At 49.3% G+C, this 22,246-nt stretch overlaps 1 protein-coding gene across 5 annotated transcripts in view; it reads right to left on the bottom strand.

Moving 5' to 3' along the window:
• MICALL2 (MICAL like 2) overlaps positions 1–21,112 on the bottom strand; it is a 35,248-nt gene extending 14,136 nt beyond the window's left edge. For 4 of the 5 annotated variants that reach the window (XR_008841609.1, XR_008841608.1, XR_008841607.1 and 1 more), the window contains exons 1-12: positions 20,871–21,112; positions 13,526–13,574; positions 9,941–10,082; positions 7,436–7,596; positions 6,687–6,808; positions 5,660–6,331; positions 5,282–5,451; positions 4,338–4,413; positions 4,074–4,189; positions 3,392–3,541; positions 699–754; positions 172–295 (exon numbers count right to left, since the gene is read on the bottom strand). Coding sequence is in view for 2 of the 5 variants with exons in the window: in XM_056503408.1 (XP_056359383.1) it covers positions 172–295; positions 699–754; positions 3,392–3,541; positions 4,074–4,189; positions 4,338–4,413; positions 5,282–5,451; positions 5,660–6,331; positions 6,687–6,808; positions 7,436–7,596; positions 9,941–10,082; positions 13,526–13,574; positions 20,871–21,013 (1,981 nt within the window). In the remaining 3 variants the exon portion in view is untranslated. Of the gene's footprint in view, positions 1–171; positions 296–698; positions 755–3,391; positions 3,542–4,073; positions 4,190–4,337; positions 4,414–5,281; positions 5,452–5,659; positions 6,332–6,686; positions 6,809–7,435; positions 7,597–9,940; positions 10,083–13,525; positions 13,575–17,443; positions 17,537–20,870 lie in introns of all 5 variants that reach the window. The other variant, XM_056503409.1, reaches the window with a different exon arrangement.
• Between the last annotated feature and the right edge of the window lie 1,134 nt (positions 21,113–22,246).

Raw genomic sequence — 22,246 nt, forward strand, 5'->3', positions numbered from 1 at the left:
AAAACAGCCAGAGAAGGTTCAAAATTCCCTGGGCTTTATCTTTGTGTACATGTATCTCTGGCAACCTGGTGTTTCACCTGAGCTCCTAAAAATGGAGCCAAGAGTGCCCAGGGGTAGGACATGAGCCCCACACCTCCCACCACAGCAGAGCTGGCTCCAGGTCTCCCTTACCTCCCTCACAGGCACGCAGATGCTTCTCCAGATCCACTCCTTTCAACTCCAGCTCGTCCAGCTGCTTCTCGATGTCACGAACCTTCTCCTGGATCTTCTCCTCAGGGAGGTAGTCTGGGTGCAGCTAGGAAAAAAAAAAAGTAGAACCAAGTACAGTTCAACAACCCTCAGTCTGCCTGCTGAGGTCACAACAGAGATGGGAACGGGCATGAGGAGCCCAGGTACAGAGCCACGGCCTGGGAGGGCCAGGTCAGCTGCAGACATTCTCCCTCCTTCTGTGGAGAATGCAATATCTATCAGTTTGGTTTGCCTCTGTCTCATTCCAGCTCTGATTGGAGAGCAGCCCCTGCATGGAGGATAACCGGCAGCTTCTCCACCTTATCTCTGCCCCAGAGCCTTTCATCCTTTCCCTGGGTATCCAAATAAACCCTCCCAGTAGGACAAACTTAGATATATTGGGACAAATGCTCCAGAAGGATATTCAATAACCCCAGCCTGTGCCCCTTGTACCTGGTTTCCAGCCATACCTTGGTTGGGGACACCACTTGAAGCTTGCCTGTGCTTTTTGGAACAGAGAGTTTAACTAGAAGGGAGAAAAAAAAAATCAAACAAGGAATGTCACAACAACCTTTAAATAATTTTATGGTGTGGGACAGTGCCAGAGCACAACAGGTCCCAGCTATCCAACAGAGGTCACAGATGATTCATATGCACCCACAAAGTAAGAGACATATCCCTCAGCCTGATTTACTCCTTGTGGCTTGTCACTCAGGTCACAGGTTGCTGCTTTCAGGATACAGACAGTTACCTAATTCAGGTGTGACTTTGGAACTTCCACCCAAAAATACCGACTTCCATGTTCATTCACCAACTTGTTAAAACCCAAAGGTATTTGTTGTGGTAAAACCCATTCCTTATTAAGCTTCCAAAGGATAGTACAGAAAGACTGTGTTACTGTCACAGGAAACACCAAGACATACTAAAAATGTCCCTCTAGTGCTCTCTTAAAAAGGAGTATCAGTAAATACTGATGAAACAAAGATGGTCTAGGGGACCTCAGTGTAGATCTCAGGAAACTAAAGTTCAATTCCTCCCACAAAACACTTCCTAGGTGAGAAGTCCCTTAGGCCCCACTACACAGCATTATTTAGGCCCTGGACACCTATTAAAAATCAATCCTTAAGCAACGTGTATTTGTTCCACTGTGCCTCAGCTTCCTCTGCCCAACTGTGCTGCAAGGATAACTACAGAAGAGTGTGAGGTATTTGGATACCCGAGGGGCTGGGCTGGATAATTACCACAGAGAGAGAACAGAGGCGTGAGTGGATGATGTGATAAGGAAGGAAAACTCTGCCATCAAAAGAGCTTGCTTTAACAAAGGCAGCAGTGATGCAGGCTCAGCACACACAAGGAGAAAGGACAGACTAGGGGAGCCTCCTGAGAGTCTCTGGAGACTGAGGAAGAGCTCAAGGACAGCTCTCCAGCTGCCCAGCCCTTGCTCTATTGTGCTTTCTAGGAGGAGTGCAGAAGGAGAAGATGCTGGATGTGGCTGTGCTGTCCCTGCACTGCTGGCCTCTGTCAGGGATCTCTGTCCTCTGGATGCTGCTGGTTTGCTGCCTGTGCACTGCCTACAACTCACACTTCTCTTAAAGATTCCTGCAAGAGGGACTTGTCCTGCCTCAAGCTCTCTGCCCAAACAACCCTTCCCTCTCCCAGCTCAGTCCTGCAACTCCCAGCTCCTTCTGAGTGGCCTCTGCAGCACCTCCAACCCAGGCAGAAAGCTGCACCACTGATGGAGTTGTCTCCACGGTCACTGGAAAGGAAGAGCCTGTAAAATGACACCCTGTGACCAGCTCAGGATCTGATATCCCCTGATACCTTCAGGTTCTGGCTTGACAGACACAGGATGGGCTGGCTGCTTGCCAGCAAGCTGGAAGTAGGACAGTCAACAGGAAAACCCTGGAGTCTCCTTTCTCAACAGAAAACACCAGCTACCAGCAAAGAAACAGAATGATCTACAGAAACTCCCAGCATCCACAGCTCAACACAACCCCAGGACTGAGGGCAGGAACAGCAGTTGACTGTTCACAGCTCTCTGAGTGCTGAGATAAAAATCTACACAGAGGAGCAACAGCCTGTCCCTAAACTACAGCCTGCCCAGTGACAGCAGCAGCAACCAGCCTTTCAGGTGGGGAAAAGTAGGGGGAGACTGCCAGGAAAATTTCCCAATGACCCTCCCCCATGGCAGTCATTAACTTTTAGAAAGACAGATATAAACCTGGCCTCCCTTATCTTAACAGCTCACTTCCTGGGAGAGACTGATGCTGTACCCTGGGCAAGGAGGAGGTGGAAATTTTGGGAAAATGCTGGCAAGGGAGACACACCAAACTTTTAAAAAAGATAGCACAACTGGAGATTGAATGTTTGGTAGCTGTCAAAGATGCTGGCTAAGGACAATGCTGGAACCAGCTGACAAAAAATAAAGCATAAGGCCATTGAGCCATCAGAACCCATCCTGCTTGCTCCAGGACTGAGCTCTGCTGTGAGAATCCTCTACTCCAGACAGGTAAGACAGAGCAAGATGGGGTAAGGAAAGGGGAGATTAAGAAGCTGAACAAACAGGACAGCAGCAAACATCAGGTTAGTTCCAGAAAATTTTCTTAGCACTGCAGTGGGATATGTCAGAGCAAGGATAACTGGGCATTGGAGGAGATGTGCACAGTAAAGCTGTGGCTGAACTAACAGGAGTAAGAAACTGGATTAAGAATAGGGACAAATTGGTCAGGACATCTTTGAAAATCAAAGAAACAGCAGCCTTGGCTCTGCTTCTGTGGGTCCTGCCAGCTGGAGTCTCTGGATGACAGTTCTCTGCATTCCTTTATTTTCTAAAGTCACTCAACTGAAGAGGAACAGAGACATCAACCAGATTCCAGTTCCCCAAATTAGGAGATGGTCCTCTTCATAGCACTAAGTCTAAAGAATGACAGGGCAGTGACCTTGAAAAATTCCCGTTTCAATTTCTTCCTTTCCCACTGAATTCTCTGGCCTTGCTGCTTCCTGCTTAGGCCAAGCTGACTAATAAAAATTAATTACACAGAACATGACAGCAGCCACAGGGTTAGCCACAGAACTCTGGGACACATGACCCATACTGACCACTCAGGCTGTTCCCTGACAGTGCAGAGGAGAGACTGACTTTAATAGGCAGAAGGGATCTTACATGTAGCAGTGTTTGTTTTCAACTGGTTGCCATCTTCCTCCTTCTTGGCAGACCCTCCAGGATCTTTCCAGTCTTGCTTTGCATTCTGACAGCTCTTGATAAGATCTGAGCTGGGAATCAACAACTTCTTTGTGAATCCACCAGATGAAGCTAGATTAGGAAACACACAGATTTTGGGTAAGAAATTTCAATCCTCATCTCATTATTGCCCAATGTCTCTGGCACTCACCACTACCAAATTCCATTTCTAGTCCTAGTCCTCCTCTCCTGATAATAATGAAGGGCATAAGCCCAAAGTAAGCAGGGAAAAAACGCTCATTATAAGGCCAGAGTAAGAGGAGAATAAACATTTGGGAAGAGAATAAACAGTTGGGAACTATCACCAAGATTTCTCAACACTACACAATCATGCAAAAGAGAGTAAGGGAAATCTTGCTGGCTGTCTTGCAGAAGAAGGGAACCTTATGGAGACTGAGTCCCTCTCCTTGGGAAAGGATGGGAGGCCACCCATCAAAGGGACAAAATAAAGGCAGCACAAGGCTAAAAAGCAGGTGCAGAGGGCAAAGATCCCTGAAAGCAAGGCACAGTCTCCACCAACACATTCCTCACTTGGGCCTTGCAGTACCAATGCCTGTCCCCTTCCTGATAAGCAAAATGAAAGCAAAGCTTTTATCCTTCATACCAGAGTCCTGCTTTGCTGGTGAGACAACTAATGGGCTTGGCTTTGGCTCCTTGTGTGCTGGGCTCCCTGTTCCCACCTGGGAGTTATCAGTAGGTTTCTTAGAGCCATCTTGGTCCCTGCAAAGAAAAAAGACAAAGGTAGGAAACAATCCCTCCTGCAGAATGGTCCACAGGAAAAGTTCTGGACATTCTTGTGTGGATCTCCACCTGGGATGGAGATCCATGGCACTTGTCATGGAAACCCACCAGCTCCAAACACACTCACTTGTTGGCTACAGGCTTCAACCGAGATCTCCACCCTTCTGGGCTCTCAGACTTATTGTCAGCAACATTTGTGCTTCCTGAAGAAAAGAACATAGCAAGGTAAATAAAAATAAACAAGAACAAAAACATCCAATAAAAAGAAACAAGCTAGATTTAAATCTCAGGAGAATCCTAGGAGATAAGCCATGCACTGGGGCAGGTACTATGATGTTATTGCAGCAAACCAGCACCAGCTCAACAAGTTTAACATGGACAGATTCAGATACAATAGGCAGTAAGTAATCTCAGTGGCATTTTGTCCCTTTTAGATCAAATGCTTTAAAAGCTACAGTTACTGAAATTCAGCCACAGAGTACATGAACAAGCACATTCAACAGCAATACAACACAAATAGCTCAGATCTCAGAGACCAAAGGCTGGGGCAGGAAAAGGGAGAGACAAAAAGCCCCAAAAAGTCATAGCAAACTGCAAACAGACATTTCTTCTGGCCCAGAAAAATACCAGCCACCTGAATGTGCCTGGAACACTGGGAACACCAGAATGTCATCCCCTGGCCCACTGCTAAGTCACCATGATGAAAGCTTGGTTTAAAACAGACAAGGAGGCTGGGTGACCTGCAACTGCAATCAAAAAATCATCACAAAGTTCTGGCAAGGTCTCCCATCTGGGAAAACCTAAGTCTCTGAAAGCCACCATGGTTGATAACAGCAGGTACAACTTCAAATACCTGGAGGTCCTCAGAGCAGTAGAGCTCACTATGCTAGAGGGAGCAATTGCACAGGGATAAATGGAGGTGTGCTGAGCCCACAGCTCAGAAAACCCCTACACAGTGGTACAGACATAAAGGACAGGAGTCATGGACACATTTGCTGTACTGGTCCAAGAGGAAGGCATAAAGTTGGAGTGCTGTGTCCAGGCACAACTGTGTGAAGCATTCATCCTCACCTTTGATGCCTTTTGACTCTGGCTTGTGCAAAGACTCGAAAGGTTTGCTGGCAGCCTGGCTCTTGGGCACAGGGTCTGTAAACTTTTCCTGCTTTGGTGCTGTGTACCCTGTTTTGCTGGACTGTGTTTTTGGAGCTGGACTCTGAGAACTGGTGGGAGAAAACTTGCCACTGCAAAAAAGAACAACTTAGTGAGTCTTTTTGAAATGATGGACCTTTTATCTGCCTCTGTTCCAATGATTTGTATGTGTCCCTCTACATGCCTTTAAAACTGAGCCACAAGAGCAATCAGGGCAAAGCAAAGAAAGATGCAGGGGCTTCTCCAAATTATCCCAAGGAATATCTTGGCAGTAAAAAGGGAAAGAGAAGCAGTGCTTACCTGCCAGGTGCTGAGGAGCCAGTGGAACTGGGTCCTCCTGGCCTGTTTGGAGATATGCTTGATGCAGACAGAGCCTGGATAATGTGGTTACGTGCCTGATCCTTCCCAGCATTCACTCGACTGACCTCAGCAGTGCTCCTGGCAGGGGCAGTTTTATCAGGAACATGAGGAGACTGGACTTGTTTTTGAGTGTCAGAAGATTTATTGCTGGAGGACTCCAACGATCGAAAAAAATTTTCTCGGGCTTGCTGTGTTTTAGCTGTGGAGGATGTCCAAGGAGGCCTTGATGGGGTGGCCTCATGGAGATCTGTTTTATTCCCCAACGAGGCACCTTTGCAGTCATCTGATTTATTTACAGCTGAGGAGGACCATGGAGTATTTACACTTTTGAAGCCAGAGCTTACAGAAGATGAAACAGATGGCTTGGTTGAATTAGTGAAGCCTTCCTGGCTGGGTTTCTTCAACACCTGCTCTGGTTTCTTGGGTTCTGCTGCTTTCTGGAACACCCTGGCAGCAGTAGGGGCTGGGGTACTGTCAGGTTTTTTCCCAGTACTGTGGAGACCAGAGATCTGGACATTGTCTGGCTGCTGGTGGCTGGTACAGATGAATGTACCGGGCTCAGGCCCAGCTTTGTAGCTTCCAGGAAGAAGCAAGTTCCAACACTGCCTGCACCTGTGGATACAAAAGTCTCAGGAAACATCCTCCAGAGTGCTGGGAGACACACAGCTGGGAGTGCAGGCACGACCCCACCATCCACAGGAGGGTGAAGGCACCACACTGGCAGTGAGCAGAGCCTGTGTGCACATTCCTCAGGCACCAGAACAAGAGCTGTTGATAGCACAGCCTGAAGCAGGAAAGGTGTAGATGAAAATAGACTCATAGAGATGGTTTCCCTTACACAGAGCAAGCCCAGACTGCCTCCACTCTAAAAAAAAGTGTGCCACAGCACTCTCTCCAGTCCCAAAGGCACCAGGCTGGCCCTCTGTGACCCCAAGGGCTGTGCCCCTGCTTGGAAGAGCTGCTGTACCTGAAGCAGTTCCTGTGGTAGAGCTTCCCATCGACCAGGTAGCGCTGCACCAGGTGCACGTGTTTCCCACAGACCCCACAGCTGCTGCTGGGGACATTCCCACTCTCTGCCAGGACCCTCTTCTGTGGGGAGAAGCAGTGGGTGAGCAGGCAAGACCATGGCCCTGGACACAGCTACAAATCTCCCAGGAAGGCAAGTGTTTGGCAAGCAAACAAGGACAGAGAAGTGACATCCAGGAAACCCCCTCTGCCTCTAATCCCTTTGTCATGGAAGTCACAAAAGTGGAACAGCCCTCAGAAGGACAGAGCATGGGGAATATGTTCCCACAAAGCCAGAGGACCAGGGTGCCCTGTCTGCCTACAGGCAAAGGTCTCTGATTTAGATTAGCTGGGAAAGAGTTTCTACCCTGTTTTTATCCCTACTCTGCTTTGAAACCACATACAATACTTGAACCAATGTTTTCTAGCAAAAATACTACTACATCCTGTAAAAATCTCCATCCCCAATATCTAGGAATAGTATATCCATGTCCTAAGACATCCACATGCTGTTCTCAAGGTATCCAGGCTGACTGATGGTTTTCCAGTGACTCCCACTTCAATCTATGCCAGAATCAGACCTCTGGATTAAATAATTCATAGTGAACAGAAAATTTAGTGACTAAGCCCTTACCACCAGAAGCCTTGAACTAGCCCAGTACACTCTATCTCAGATTTAAAGTATAAAGAACACCCAAACCCATTTGTTACCGTGGTAACTGGGGAGGTATCCTTTGGCTTAGCCCTGGCTGGTGGGTGGGCAGGAGGCAGTTTTGGTGGCACTGGCTTAGGAGGCTCTGGAGCAGTTTTCTTCCCAGGATGCTGCTCTGGAGATTCAGAGGAAGGGCGCTTGATCCCAGCCATGCCTCCAACTGAGAGAAAATGAAAGAAGGGAATATTTTTAATGAAACATAAGGAAAAATCACAGGTTTAGGAACAGTTTACAAAGTAAGAATATCCAGAGGTGCCTGATGAAAAGCACTTAAGGAGACACAGACTTCCTTCATGAGCAGTTCTGAACTGGACTGAGGAGCAAGAGGCAACAAGTGAATTGTAACAACTTTCTGAAACTGCTGATTTTTCTCTTCTCAGGGAATTTCATGAAGAGAAATGCAAAAGTGAAGAAATGCAAATTGCCATCCATTGATGATGAGAACAAGACCTTGGGTTTTCAGTTCCAGCCCATGGTTTGGCTGGTATGGTATGGCCAGGGAGCTGAAGCACAGAGGGCTTGCTTCATTCAAGTTGCTGTGCTCCAGACTTCCCACACAGCCTGAACATCCACATCCCAGCTGGGACAGAGCAAACAGCCTTGTGAATGTGGAAATGACCACTAAAAATGGGTAATTCTGCAAAGACTTTAAGATGCCATAGAGGTGCTGATGTGGAAGTCAAGACTTGCCACAAGCAGCCTGAAAATACCCAGTTCTCTCTTCTTTGCAGATGAAATAGAACCCCTCAAAATTCACTACAAGTAGAGAAAAAGAGAATCTCCAACACACTTCAGTCAAGCAGGGAATGGTGCCCTGTGCCCTGGGAAATAAGGCTTTGTGCAAAACTTTTACAGACACAAACCCCACGTGTCTCACAGGGATGTTATTCTTGCACCACTTCCTATTCTAAATGAGATGTCTCTATGCTCCTTGTGGGATATTTGAGCCACAGCTTCACTTTCCAAGTGACACTTAAATGGCCACTCATCTGAAAAGAGATTATATCCTGCTCAGTAAACACAGAAAGGGCAGGGAGCAGAGGGAGCCCAGTTCCCAGCAGTCTGCCCTCAAGAAGGCCAACTCTCCAAATAAACACCCAGGGCTCCTACTGCAGGGACCAGGGGACAGCTGATCCAGTAAACAGCTGAGGCTCAGACAGCCCCTCACTTCCCACTTGTGCCATTTGCTGAATTCCCAAAGTCCAGCACAAAGCTGGGTGGCTTCAACTCTCCTTCCACAAAAGCATGACCTCACTAAACACTGCCTGCCCACCCTCTCTGTGCTCCTGTGCCCAGCTTATTTCATGGTCCTGCTGGAACCCATCTGAAGGGCACGACTGTGATTCCATGATTCTGCCTGGTGTCAGAGGGCACATTCCAGGCTGGGCTCGTTTTCAGACATTCACATTCACCCCAGCAACAGGAATGCAACCAAAGTGTTTTGTGGGACACTAGAGAGTATAAAAATGTGCTGTATTTGATGACATGGTGGACAAGATGCAGGGGGGAGGGGGAAAAGACCCCAACCTGACCCAGATTCTCACCACTTGGCACAAACATGATGGGATTTGTTTGATTGCAATCAGAACAGTTTTAAAACAAGAAATAAATAATCAAGAGGGGAGGGAAGAAGTTGTGGAGGGAGAGAAAAAGCATGCTTAAATGTATAAAGAGGTAGAGAAGGAGGAAGAGTTTACACATTAAAGACAGCTCTGAGTGAACTGTGCTTTCTTTCCAAAATGTAGGACATTCTCAATACATATCTCTCCATTTAGATTCACCTTAACCAGTTAAGTCATTCATGTCCCACTTTCTAAAGTTTCCTCTGGAGGAACCTGTAAAATTGGTCTATCATATTATTTCATTTTGTGTGAGCTTAAAGCCAAATATAAACCAAGACTACAATAATGCTCCTGTGAGCCCAGCTAAACTCTCCAGTATGTGAATGTAATGCCTTGGCAGCCCTGTGGCCTGTTTTATGTTTGACAGAATTTCTATCACAATTATGTCAGTTAGGGTGATCATTTTCTTCTCCTTCCTTTTGTCAGTGCTGCTGTGCTGTACAAGCCCTACCACTGATGCTGTCACACTGGCACAGCCTCACAGACAAGCTCAGCCTTGCTCTATTCCATGTTCTCACCAGCCCTCAGGCATGGCAAAGACTGGAACAGGGGTGGAGGTGCTTGGGAATGGAAAGCTGAGGTGGGAACCATGGAGAGGAACCATCAGTGCTCCTCTCTGGCTTGACCATAAGAAATTTTAGACTGTATTTTAAATTTTAAGGCAGTAGTTTCAAAGACAAGACATAACCCAGTACCTTTCCAAAAGCAGTGGTGCAACTGTAAGCTGGTGTGCAAAGAGTTCAGACCCCCCAGTGAAATAGTTCTGGTATCAAAAAGGCCTCTGTGCAGCCTATTTTGCTTTTTCAAGCTTGTTAGGAGGCAAGGGAAATCATGAAATGAAGCCCTGATCCTTCCCACCCCTCCAGGGAATATGGCACTTACTAGGAGACCGTCCATGGAAGTAGTTATAATACTGGGAAACATAGGTGAGGATGCTCAGCCTGTCTGGTACCTTCAGAGCAACCATATCCTCTGCATCCAGCAAGGCTGGGATCCCCAGCTGCTCCTCTGCCACGCGAAATGCCTGGAGAAGGGGAAAAATAAATAAAAATAGAGGGGTCTTGTCCACACCAGTCCTCATCATAAGTAAGAAAGTGCACTGCAAACAGCCCCACTCAAATAATAACTCTACTGGGGAACAGCTGCACCAGTTTAACTCCTACATTGTAGGAACCAACAGAGTCATGGCTTCCAGCCACTGCCTTGAGAAACCCAGGCAAGCAGCCAGCAATCTGGCCTGGCAAGCTGGCCATAGCTCACTGCACACCAACTCACCTGGGCTTCCCCTGCTCTCCCTGCAGCCTGCCTGTGTGTGAGTGCACAGCTGCAGAGAGCCAGGCCTGGCAGAAGGGGATGTGTCAGTCCAGGCTGGCAGACTGGTTTCCAGGCTCCAGCCCAACCTGGAGCGCTCCCCAATTAACGGTGGGATGCGAGGTGCTTGCAGGCAGCTTTCATCTCTGAGTGCTGAGCCAATGTTAAAGCTTCCTGCCTCCTACTGCCTGTTCTTCTCCATCTGAAAATGGGAAATCTTGGGCTGCAGGAGGGACCCCTGCTCTCCCAGACCAGAAAGTGGGAGAAGAGGAGTAATGCAGAAGAATTCCTGATACATAGCTCCCTTCTAGTTTAACTGTTTCCATGCTGCCTAACATATATTTGGGGTAAACATTCCTCTTTGTGGTGTCCTCTGCTTTGAAACTGCAGGTAAAGGAGACAAAAGCTATTTTCTCTTGCCTCTGAACAAAAGTCTTTAATAGAAAATTAAAAAAATTACAACATCCAAACTTCACCCTTGCTCAGCTCAGTTTAAGGCTTTTACTAAGGACCTTCTCCAGCCTTGCTCCTTCCCAACTTATGGGAAAAAATAATTTTCTCCCCCTTTGGAGCATCCCTGTTGAAATGCCAATATAGCAAAGGAAAACAGCACTTGCAGGACCAGAAGCACAAGGAAAGCTACTGCTAAAGTCCACAGTGAAAGGGTTAAAAAAAAAACTTGAATACATTAAACCCCTCCGCATCTGACCTCTGGCGCGGACACACACAGTGTTGGTGTACAAGCCAACCATTCCTGCTTGGAAGAAACAAACAGCCACTATTTTTCAGCAAGATAATTACCATTTTTTTCCATTGGGTATCCCAGTAAAAATGTAACAGAGCTGACATTAAAAATGCTTTCAGCCAGTTACCACCGGCTGTGTCACCCCAGCTGCCAGCCCAGCCTGGCATTTTCCTGCCTTGTAAACTGGTACTTAATACATTCTTTGGAGTGTTCCCCACTGCCCTGGCTGCACAACTGGTCTGACCAGTGGAGTTGTGTGAGGATTAGTGGGAACACAGGTCATGCCACCTCCTGCCACACTGTGCCAAAGGTGACACTGGGGCAATGGGCACAGAACACAAGGGGCTGCCTGGACCACAGAGGGGAGGATGCTCTGTGCACCACCTGGTTTGGCCAGAGGCAGGTGAGCAATGCAGAGAGCAGCATTAGGACATGGTGTTCCCTATGCCTGCAACATCCTTGTGTTCCTGGGAACTGCTCTTGCCTGGGGACCCAACAGGATCACCACCCAACAGGGCCCAGCTGCCCTTCTCCTCTGCCTGCCTGCCCAGGCTGGCCTTTAAAGGACCAACATGTTGTTTTTGCATCATGTTTGTCATCAGTGTAACTCCAAGTGCTTTCCAGGGGAAGAAAGTGCCACTGCTGCCATGTCCATGCAAAATGGGAAAGAGATTTGATTGAGGCCACCTGAGCTGGGGTGGCACAGGCTCTGCCTGCTACACCACACCACCACCCACCAGCACTGACTTCAAGGCTTCTAGAAACTTTACTCCCCTTTATATATTTTTTAAATCTATAGCAAAAAAAAAATGCCACAAACTCAAATTTTTCTAGGGTGGTTGATCTTGTGGCAGCTAAGAAGTGACACGTTCTTCCTTAACAGATGATCTTATATGACAAATTACAGTTCAAACAAGGCTGCTTTGCATGCATAACACAGCCCTTGAAAAGAAGCCTCTGATAAGTAAGGCATCAAAATGGGTCTGGAATAATGCTGAGAGAAATCAGGCCCACTCCTACCCAAGGACAGCCAGAGCAAGAAGTGTAGGAGCTAGGATGGAGAGCAGCCCAAGGGGGAGGCCAGCCCAGGAGCACAGGGAGGTGGAGGGTCAATCCCACAGACAGCACAGCCAAGGCAGCAGGACAGCAGCAGTGAAAGGACACCACAGACAACTCATCCCACAGCAGGTGGAGCAAGGAAGAGACAGCAAAACAAAGGACATAAAGGAAACTAAGAAAGGGGAAGGAAGGGACACACAGACTGCAACAAAGGAGGGGAGCAACTCTTTATGAGAAGCACAAAGAAGCTTTTCATTAATGAAAGCAGTGGAGGCAGCTCAGAACTAATTTCCCAGACACAAGCAGACACCATCAGCCCAGCTGGACAAGGAGCAGCACTCAGAGATCCTCAGCACCTCAGCCAAGATATGCTTGCACAGCAGAGAGGCCCCAACTCCTGCCAAATACCAAATCTCCAGGGCAAAATGCATGGTCTGAATCTCCCCCTGAGGAGAGGAACACACAGAGCTGAACCCCAGCGTGTCACTAAGTGCTCACAGGCTGAAGCCCCTGCCTGGGGACAGGGGGGCTGTGATGGGAGCTGTGGACATGGCCAGGGATGAAGGGGGGCAGAAGATAAGGAGCCACGGCAGGACAAGTTTAGCTCTCCCAGAGGCAAGAAGCACTTCAGTCAGCTCAGTGCCTGAGAGCATGTCACTCCTCCAGCCCTGACAAGGGTAAGCTGCCATGGTTCATTCCTAGCCCAAGCTCCTGCCAAGCAGCCATGAAACTGTGTGGAGCAATGCCAAGGGAAGAGAAACATTATAATTCGCTGTCTCTCCTTTGGCAATGGAGAGAGGGAGTGGAAAATCTTTCCTTGGATCACTAAGATCATGCTAGAATCCAGTGCAGCAGGAGGGGGTTGGCCTGTCTAACTTCTATTTTCCTTGTGGAAAGAGCATGAGAAACTCCAATGCCAGGCTGGAGTGAAGTATCCAGGCAGCAACAGGTTTTAGGATGTATCCACCTTGATCCCCTGTACCAGGAAGGATCAGAAGTGGGAGGACGATCCCTGTGCTTCCCCTCTCACATTAGCTACCTCCCACTCCATCCCTCAGGAGCATCACATAGTCAACATGTCCATGTTTTGAGCTCTAGCACCTCTGTCTGAGCTCCTGCTGCCACAGGACACACTGGGAACAGAAGTATGAACAGTCTGAAGGTGCTCACGAGCAGCCTGCCAGGCTGGACACTGCTGCTCAGAGGAGAAGGCTGGAAGGTGCAGAGTAAGGCAAAAGATTGGAACACAGCACAATGGGCACACCGTGTCTGCAGGGTTTCTATTGCTAAATTACATAAGCAAAGTGCCAGGTCATGAACTAAACCAAAAGTAAACATTAAAAGTCACTTACCAACTTGTTGTTCTCATACACATTTTCTTTTCTGAGGGAGTCAAAGTTTCTAAAATACAGAAAGAGAAAAATCTCAGATTGGTGATGTAGAGTAAGCTGCTCCACTTCCAGCTCTCAAACCTCCCAGAGCTTCACTGGCTCAAGGGACAGAGCACCCCATCCCACCCTTGGACAGCTCCAGAAAGGGCAGATCCCACCAGAGAGTCACAGACCTGGTGTGCCCAGGACAGATGTGCAGCAGGCACAGCATCTGCCCACAGGCAGCACAAGACAATTTTGGCACATCTACCTTTGCAGGGCTGACTCCCACAGCTGCCTGTGAACAGGACATGATGGTGCAAAAACATCCCAGGCAGATTGAGGGGGTCTGCTGAGACAGCCAGGAGCAACCTCTAATTCATGGGGCCCCCAAAAAAGCCTTGCTTCTCTCCCACCTCAAAATGACACCCCAATACCTCCTGGCCAGGTATTAACAGTCTCTCCCCAAAAGTACTTTCCAGTCACATCCATGTTCTCCTGTCTTGAAAGTTGTCTCCACAGAGAGAGCTCAGCTCCAAGGAGGTCTCTCATGGATCCCTCACACTCTGCATGTACCACATGCTTCTCCATCACACCCATATCCCCTGATCTCAGAAGCTCCTGGGTAGAGCAGCACATGAGTTCAGGCTTCAAATCCTCTTCTGGCAGAACTCCACAAAAACAGCACCAGGGATCTGCCTGGGAAAACCTCTACTCACACCATACTGCATCTGATTAACACCAAAGTTGCCAGTAGAAATCTTACTCTGCTCTCCCTAGGGCTGTAACTTTTGATTTGTGATCATAATCAGTAGCTGAAAAGGAAGTGACAACTACTGTTCACAAATCCAAGCCAAAGTCAACAACTCCTTTCTGCTGTCCCCCAGACATGACTTCCCTCTTCACCTTTCCCTAGATTTGCTTTCCCTCTGATGCCACTCTCCCTGCACTGTGCTGGCAACTCAGAGCCTGGGCTGTGCTGGGACAGGGGTGAAAGCACAGAGGAGAGCTTGTGCTGCTGGAAGTGGAATCACAACACAGCATGCTCCCTCACCCACAGCAGAGTGTGTCCCTTGCTTAGGAAGCAGCCACCATCAGCTTTGTTTTACTCTGACTGGCACTTGCTAAACAGGGAATACAAAACTGGCTGTTGGCTGGCAGCCCTGCTCTCCAACACTGCTTCCTCCTGCCCAGGCAAGTTGGCAGGGTCAATTCCTTTCTGAGAACCCTGTTTCACCTTACAATGCTTGTGTCTGCTGGCACAGAGCTGAGTGAGAGGCTGACACCTGAGAGGGAATTCTCACTGATAAACAGAAAACAGCACCAGCTTTGCATTTTTGGTATGTAGCACCTTTACACCCGGTGTGGACCCACCTTCTCAGCCCATCCCTCACCTCTGGGATGAGCCAGGGTAATAACCCTGAGAGCCAGGGCAAAGCTGGCATGCAGTGACCTATTCATGAGAGAAACACATGATCTGTATTGCAGCAGGGGAATTTTTCCACTGCTTGTAACAGCAAGGAGCAAGCCAGGTCTTTTATCTACTCAGCACAGAAAGTGGAGCATTACATCATAAATAAGAGAGGCACCTTAAACAGGCTTGCTTACCATACCACAGCCTATGCCTCCTCCCTGCTTCCCACATCTGGTATTGCTATGTGGGATAAGGAGAGAAAGAATGACAGATAAGAAAGACCCTGAGGTTAAACTCCCCCAAAGAGGATGTAAAGACAAGGCACATCCCACCTCTGAACCACAAACTCTTTCCTGTGGAAAATCAAAGGGAATTGCAGAGGATTTTCTTCAAGCAGTGCTCCTGCCCAAAGATTTCCCTTCCCTGAAACAATGGATTAAAAAGAACAACACAAATAATCATGCTCCAAAAAAGTCTCAGTGAACGAATAGATACAACCATCCTTGGGTTAAGTCAGGCCAGAAAATTGGCTTTTTTAAGACCCAGCTGAAGGAGGTGACTTCAGCTCTTTGCCTCACTCCCAGTTCTGCTCCCAAATAGTCTCTGTAGCATGGAAATGCAGCAAAACACTGCAAGAACAGAGGGGAGCTCCAGCTTCCTTGGTCATTCTGACATGCAAGACACTGGAATTATTATTTCTTGTTGGTCAGTGGCCTTCAGCCACACTCACTGCTGTTGGCTATGGTGGTGTGTGCATTCCCTGGCATGCAGCAGAGACCTAAAACCCCAACCTTTTGATGGTGAAGGTCTCAAATCCCCTTCTATTCCTCAAAAGAAAGTGCAAACAACCAGGTTATTTGGTCATTTCACAAGCCTCCTCTCAGCATCATTCTTCCCCTGGCTAGTCAGGTGAACTGCTTACATATAATATTTCTTCTGGAAATTCATCTTGCTGGTGCATCTCCTATCTTGGAATATCAAAGCTCTCTGGACCAATGTAATCCTAAGACAGCAATGGTAATACAAACAGAGAAGTAGGAATTCTCCACTGAGAAAACACAGGCAACTGAATTAATTGGAAAATGTGAAAAATATAAATGTGACCCAAGAGAGGCCTCCAGTGTTGGAAACAAAAGAGTGGAGTTCACTAGCACAGGAATAGCAGAGGAGTGTTCAGCTCTGAAAAAACCCTTCCCTTAGCAAATAAGTGGCTGAACATTTCTTATGCCCACACATCTCTGTGACCACCCCCCTGCTCCAGCTGCACAGACCCAGCACTCACAAACATGCCACAGCCCTCTGCAAGCACATGTGCCTCCACAGGAGGAATCCCTGCTGCTGCAAGCATTAACTTGATTGGAAACTTGACCTTGGAGCAGACTGAAAGAAAAAAAAAAATCCCAAAGCCTCGATGGCACCAAAAAAAGTTTCTGCTTTTTTGGTACTTTTGTGCTATTTTCTCTACAGACAATAAGATGTGCATTCAATATCATGTGAAGAAAGTGTTGTTTTGTCGACATGGAAAGCTTTATTGAAAAAAAGAGACATTGAAACCAGTGACTATGCCCTCCATAGCATGTTGCTGGGGACTAGGGCACTTGACTTTAAGACCAACACAAGCTCTGTTCTAGTGTCAGAGAGTGGAAGGACATTGGGAAAAATGATGGGATGAAATATCGATAGGGGACAAGTCTGCTGCAGATTTGGCAGCTGCCCAGAGACAGCTTCATGAAACTTGAAAAGACTGGGGAGCTGAGTGGGATAAGAGGGAGTGGGAAGCAAAGGAGGAATTGGAACAGGAGACTGAAGCTGACGGGGAAGAACAGGAGAGTGATGCTCAGTCTGAGGCTGTTTCAGAGATAGAACCTGCTGGAGCTGCTCCTAGGAAAGTTTCTGAAGGGTTTGTTGTTGTGGGAAGTAAGTGAAAAACTGGTAACAGCCCTCGGTATTTGTCTCCAAAGGACAATGCTAAACCTGCATATTCCTCTCCTGCACAGCAGCTGGCTAATCTAAATGCTAAATCAAAATATATTTCTCCACACAGCACTGACTCCTTTCCTCACAAGCTGCTTCACACAGTACTGACTCCTTTTCTTACAGGCAGCTCCACACAGCTCTGACTCCTTCTCTCCTCTCTGAAAGTTCCCTTCTTCCTTCTGCATGACTGGCTAAACCCAAATCTGTCCCTTACCCTGACTGCCCCTCACACAGCATCTTACCTTGTCTGTCCCTCACACAACTGCATGTCCCTTACCTCCTCACAGCACAGCCAGCAGACTCCAACCCAAACTGCAGCAGACTCTGGGTCTCAAGCTTCAACTCCAACTGCAACCCCAAGCCATCCTCCCCCTGCTGCACAAACCACAAACCCACCAGGCCAAGCAGGAGGCTCTGCTTCACCCCAGCCTTCTGCTGAGAGAGACTGCAGAACCCAACCCCAGCAGGGCCAGCATGACCTCATCCTGCCCTGCTGAGCTGACACTGACCTGGAAACGCTGCTGGAGCAAAGAGCACTGCTGCTGCTCAGCTGCCAAGGGGGATTTCACCACCAGCCCATTCCCAGAACACCAGCCTGCAGTCTGGGAAAGAGCAAGATCCAAGATGAAGAGAAGGATCTTAATCAAAACCTTTCCTTGACATCTGGTATTAATATCTGAGTGAGCGTGCACAGCTCCCCTGCCTCTTCTAACTCATTTATCAGGACAAGGCCACTAAAATTGTGGCTGAAGCTTGCACAACCTTCACCACCACATGTGGCAGCTGCTGACCTCAGCCTCTACCACACTGCCGTGAGGCTTCATGTTCTTCTGACAAGAGATGTCCCCAAGCTCTACAATCCCAGAAAATGGTCTGGAGCCTGCCTGACACAGCGTGTGTGCCCAGCTGGGACTGACTCTAAAGCACTCTTCATCTGGGACAAAAAAGTAGTGGATTTCCATGGTAATTCAGCATGGACCTCCACTCCCCTCGAGCATCCTTGCATGAGTGGGAAGTGAGTGGGAAATACATTTCTAATTTTACACACCTTACCCTGTTCACTGGTAACACACAAGCCAACATCAGCTAAGTTTGAGAGAAGTTATCGTATTTTCCATATGTTTTCCAGCAAGAAAACAGGAAGGAAGGAGAGACCCACACCAGTCTAAGCCACATACACCACAAGATGTATGTTTATGTCCATGTTTTGAGCTTGAAGTTTTCCTGGTAATTTTTCAGGCTCCTGCAGGGGAAATCCCCTGCACTCAGCCCAGGAATGTCACTTGTGTAAACCAAGACAGAAAACACACTGTTGCAAAACCGAAGCTGTGACTGAATCATTTTCTGCAAGTGACCCATGCAGCAGAGCTGCTGGAAACACACCAGGCACTCCAAACACCAAATACCCCTCTGTAGTTTTACTTTCAGTTTGATGTTTTTAATCTTTAACTAGGATCTTTGGTAGAAGCAAGGACAGGAGCCCAGGATGGAGCCCTGGGAAGCAGAAGTCACAGCCACATGTGCACCCAGCTGCACTTCTCCACTGTTGTACCCTGCACCAAGAACACTCAGAGAAGCTTTTAGGGATACATGGAGAATCTGCACAATTATTCTGCCCCAGGATCTGACACATGGCACCTGGCAACCCTGGCCACCAACCACCTTTTCCTTCCAGCAGGACTTTGCCCGTAATACACGTGGTGCTCCCCTGTATTACAGCACTGACACTGAGAAGGAGGTCACAAATAAAGGCTTCTCTTACTTTAACCTTCAGGCAGCCCTTGCTGAGCTTGTCTGAGACAGAAAGAGCTTCTGTGATGCCCCAAATAAAGTCAGGCAGAATGTCCACCATAAAAGAAAATGAATGGGAACAGAGAGATGCCTCAAGGAACATCTTCCCTCTTCAGCACAGGAAAATTTATTTAAGAGATATCTATCCACAACCCTTTTTGTACAGTTGAAGGATTATAAACAACTCACTAAACTGAGCAACAGGATTATTCCAGCCCTCTCATGGCTGAGCCCCTGTGTACAGCCATGCTCCGGATGGGCCAGCTGCAGGAAGCAGTCACAGCCCCTCCACAAGAACACCTCAGCCTTTCTGCCCTGGTGTTTTGTATTTTTGGGACTGTGAATCAAAGGAAGGAAAGGAAATATTTGGAGTCACATGGACATGACAACACGTCAGGAAGTCATACACAGCAACACCACAGTGACTGCCCAAGCACTGGGACAACAAAGTGTGCCTGGAGCTCCTGAACTAACCTCCTGCTGCCCAAGCCTGCTCCAGTTTCTGTCAAGTTTCAGGATAACAGAGGACAGAAAACAAGAGACCTTCTCTTGGGTTCAACCAGAAGCAGGGCATCTGCAAGAGGAATGTCTGCACACAAACCCATGTGCCAGGCTGTCCTGGCAGGATGAAGAAAAAGGGAGAATACATAGGACAGGAGGAAAACTGCAGTACAGACCACTCAATCTGTTCCTCACCCAGCTGAGCACATCTGACCAGGAGAGACCTAATGCTTAAATCAATACTCCTGGGCACTCTTTCCAGTGCTCCTGTGCTTTCATCTTCCACCTCAATCTCCCCATCTCAAAGAGCCCAGAGGAAAAAAAAGTCAAACTCAAAAAACCCCAACTATGAAGCAGGATCTATGACTGCCTTTGGCCATTCACCTTCTCAGATGTTAACATTTGGGCAGGGACAGCTCAAAAGCCACAGAGCACCAGCAATGGCACCAGCAAGGCGTGGAAAGCACTCAACCTCCCACAGACAGAGCTCTAGATGGGAAAAACAAGGATGTGCAGGACTCCAGTGGCTGTGGGCCCTGCCCTTTTACTGCATTTTGTTCAAATAGCCCTTGCCTCATGACTTGTGAGTGCTCCGCTGCTGTTGGGCTGAGCGAGGAGAGCCCAGCCAGAGCAAACACAACAGCAAAGAAGGAAATGCTGCCCCAAAGATCAGTGCCTGAACTTGTTTTGCAATGGAAAGGATGCATTTAAAACATTTATAATCCAGCTACTAAGGGAAGAAAAGGGAAAAAATGTATGGAAAAAACCAGCACGTAGGCTGGGACAGCGGAGCTTTCACTTGGAGATTCTCAGCGTGGGTGTGAGCAGAATGCTGCTGGTGATGTGCCCATAGGGAGGGCAAGAGCCCAGGGAAGGGGGAAGAGCAGAGTGCACAGCTCGATGGACGGCAGGACGGCCACAGCCCATCCACAGCTCATCCACACCTTGACGGATGGTGGGATGGCCACAGCTCATCCACAGCTCGATGGGTGGTGGGATGGCCACAGCCTGGAGAGGGTTCTCGGGTGGATGGAGAACCGGGGATCTGCAGCACGATGGACGGCGGGATGGCCACAGCTCGGTGGGCAGTGGGATGGCCAAAGCCCATCTACAGCTCGATGGCCAAAGCCCATCTACAGCTCGATGGCCAAAGCCCATCCACAGCTCGATGGACAGCAGGATGGCCAAAGCCCATCCACAGCTCAATGGACGGCAGGAAGGCCAAAGCCCAGCCATAGCTCAATGGACGGCAGGATGGCCAAAGCCCATCCACAGCTCGATGGACGGCAGGATGGCCACAGCCCATCCACAGCTCGATGGACGGCAGGATGGCCAAAGCCCATCCACAGCTCAATGGACAGCAGGATGGCCAAAGCCCATCCACAGCTCGATGGCCAAAGCCCAGCCATAGCTCAATGGACGGCAGGATGGCCACAGCCCATCCACAGCTCGATGGACAGCAGGATGGCCAAAGCCCATCCACAGCTCGATGGCCAAAGCCCATCCACAGCTCGATGGACAGCAGGATGGCCAAAGCCCATCCACAGCTCGATGGACGGCAGGACGGCCCCAGCCCAGCGGGGCTCCCAGCCCCGCCGAGCCCGCAGCCCCGGCGCGGCCCTCGACGCCCGGCACGGTACTCACATGAGGTCGGGGCGGTGTCGGTGCAGGATGGCGCAGAAGGCGAGGCCGTCGCGGAACGAGGTGGTCATGTTGGTGATGCTGACATCGCGGTAGCCCTCGCACTGCTGCCGGCACCACAGCTGCAGGTTCTGGATGGCCGCCATGGCCCGCGGGGAGCCGGCGGGGGCCGGGCAGGGCCGGGGACCGTCCGCACCGAGCCGAGCCCAGCCCGGGCCGAGCAGCCGGCGGGTGGCGGCCGGACCGGCAGCGGTAGGCGGGGAAAGAGGCGGGCGAGGGGCGGAGGAGCGCGGGGAAGGCGCGGCTGCGGCAGCGCCTCGCCTGAGGGAGCGGGCGGCGGCACCGGGGCGGCCCGCTGCTACCGGGGGTCAGGAGAATTTCCTCCGCTCCCACATGAAAACCTCAAACCGTCCTGCCACCAAGGGAGCCGTGGATCACATTTCACGCTGGGAGGGATGTCTTCTGCGCATTTGGAGGAGAAAGTTGAAAAGCGCAGTAAATCGTCTAAATGTAACTGACCGCTGGATGATCCTGAGCTGGAGGGGGGCGGGCACACGGCCGGCATCACCAAATAACACCGAGTGTGAGGGGGGCCGGGGTGTCAGAGCACCTCTGAGCGAGAGAGCGGGCAGGGAACGGGGACGAGGGAGGACCAACTGTGCCCAGAACCTGCCCGGACCCTGCTCAGACTGCCCAGAACCTGCCCGGATCCTGCTCAGACCCTGATCAGACCCTGCCCAGAACCTGCTCAGAACCTGCCCGGACTCTGCCCAGAACTTGCCCGGACCCTGCTCAGACTCTGCCCAGAACCTGCCCAGACTCTGCTCAGACTCTGCTCAAAACCTGATCAGACCCTGTCCAGAACCTTCCCGGACTCTGCCCAGAATCTACCCAGACGCTGCCCAGAACTTGCCCAGGAAATGGGAGAACACACAGGACAGGAGGAAAACTGCAGTAGAGACCAGAGGTCTCGCAGTGGCGAGGGAAGGAGCCCAGCCGGTGCAGGAGCCGGGCTCTGTCCCCGCTGGGGCAGCACAGCAGGCATGCACAGTGCCGTGAAATCACGGAATGGTTCAGCCTGGAAAACACCGAGGGTTCCTCCCCGTCCCTCCCCCGGGCTCGCTCCAGCGCTGCCCCGCATCCCATAAAATAACTCACCAGACCTCACGCAGCTGGCAAAACACGAGAAGAGACAAGGTAACACTTAAACAGCTGCCTATAAATTAGGTAAAAATAATCAATAATACATATAATATATTAACGGCGTTTCTGTGACATGATATGGATAATATACATTAATATATAAATACCTCACAAATAATTCAGAGTGTTTCCATTTCATCAACAATCACTGGCCAATGTATTTACTTTATGGTAAG

The sequence above is a fragment of the Oenanthe melanoleuca genome, chromosome 14 (genome assembly GCF_029582105.1).
Source record: "Oenanthe melanoleuca isolate GR-GAL-2019-014 chromosome 14, OMel1.0, whole genome shotgun sequence".
Taxonomy (NCBI): Eukaryota; Metazoa; Chordata; class Aves; order Passeriformes; family Muscicapidae; genus Oenanthe; species Oenanthe melanoleuca.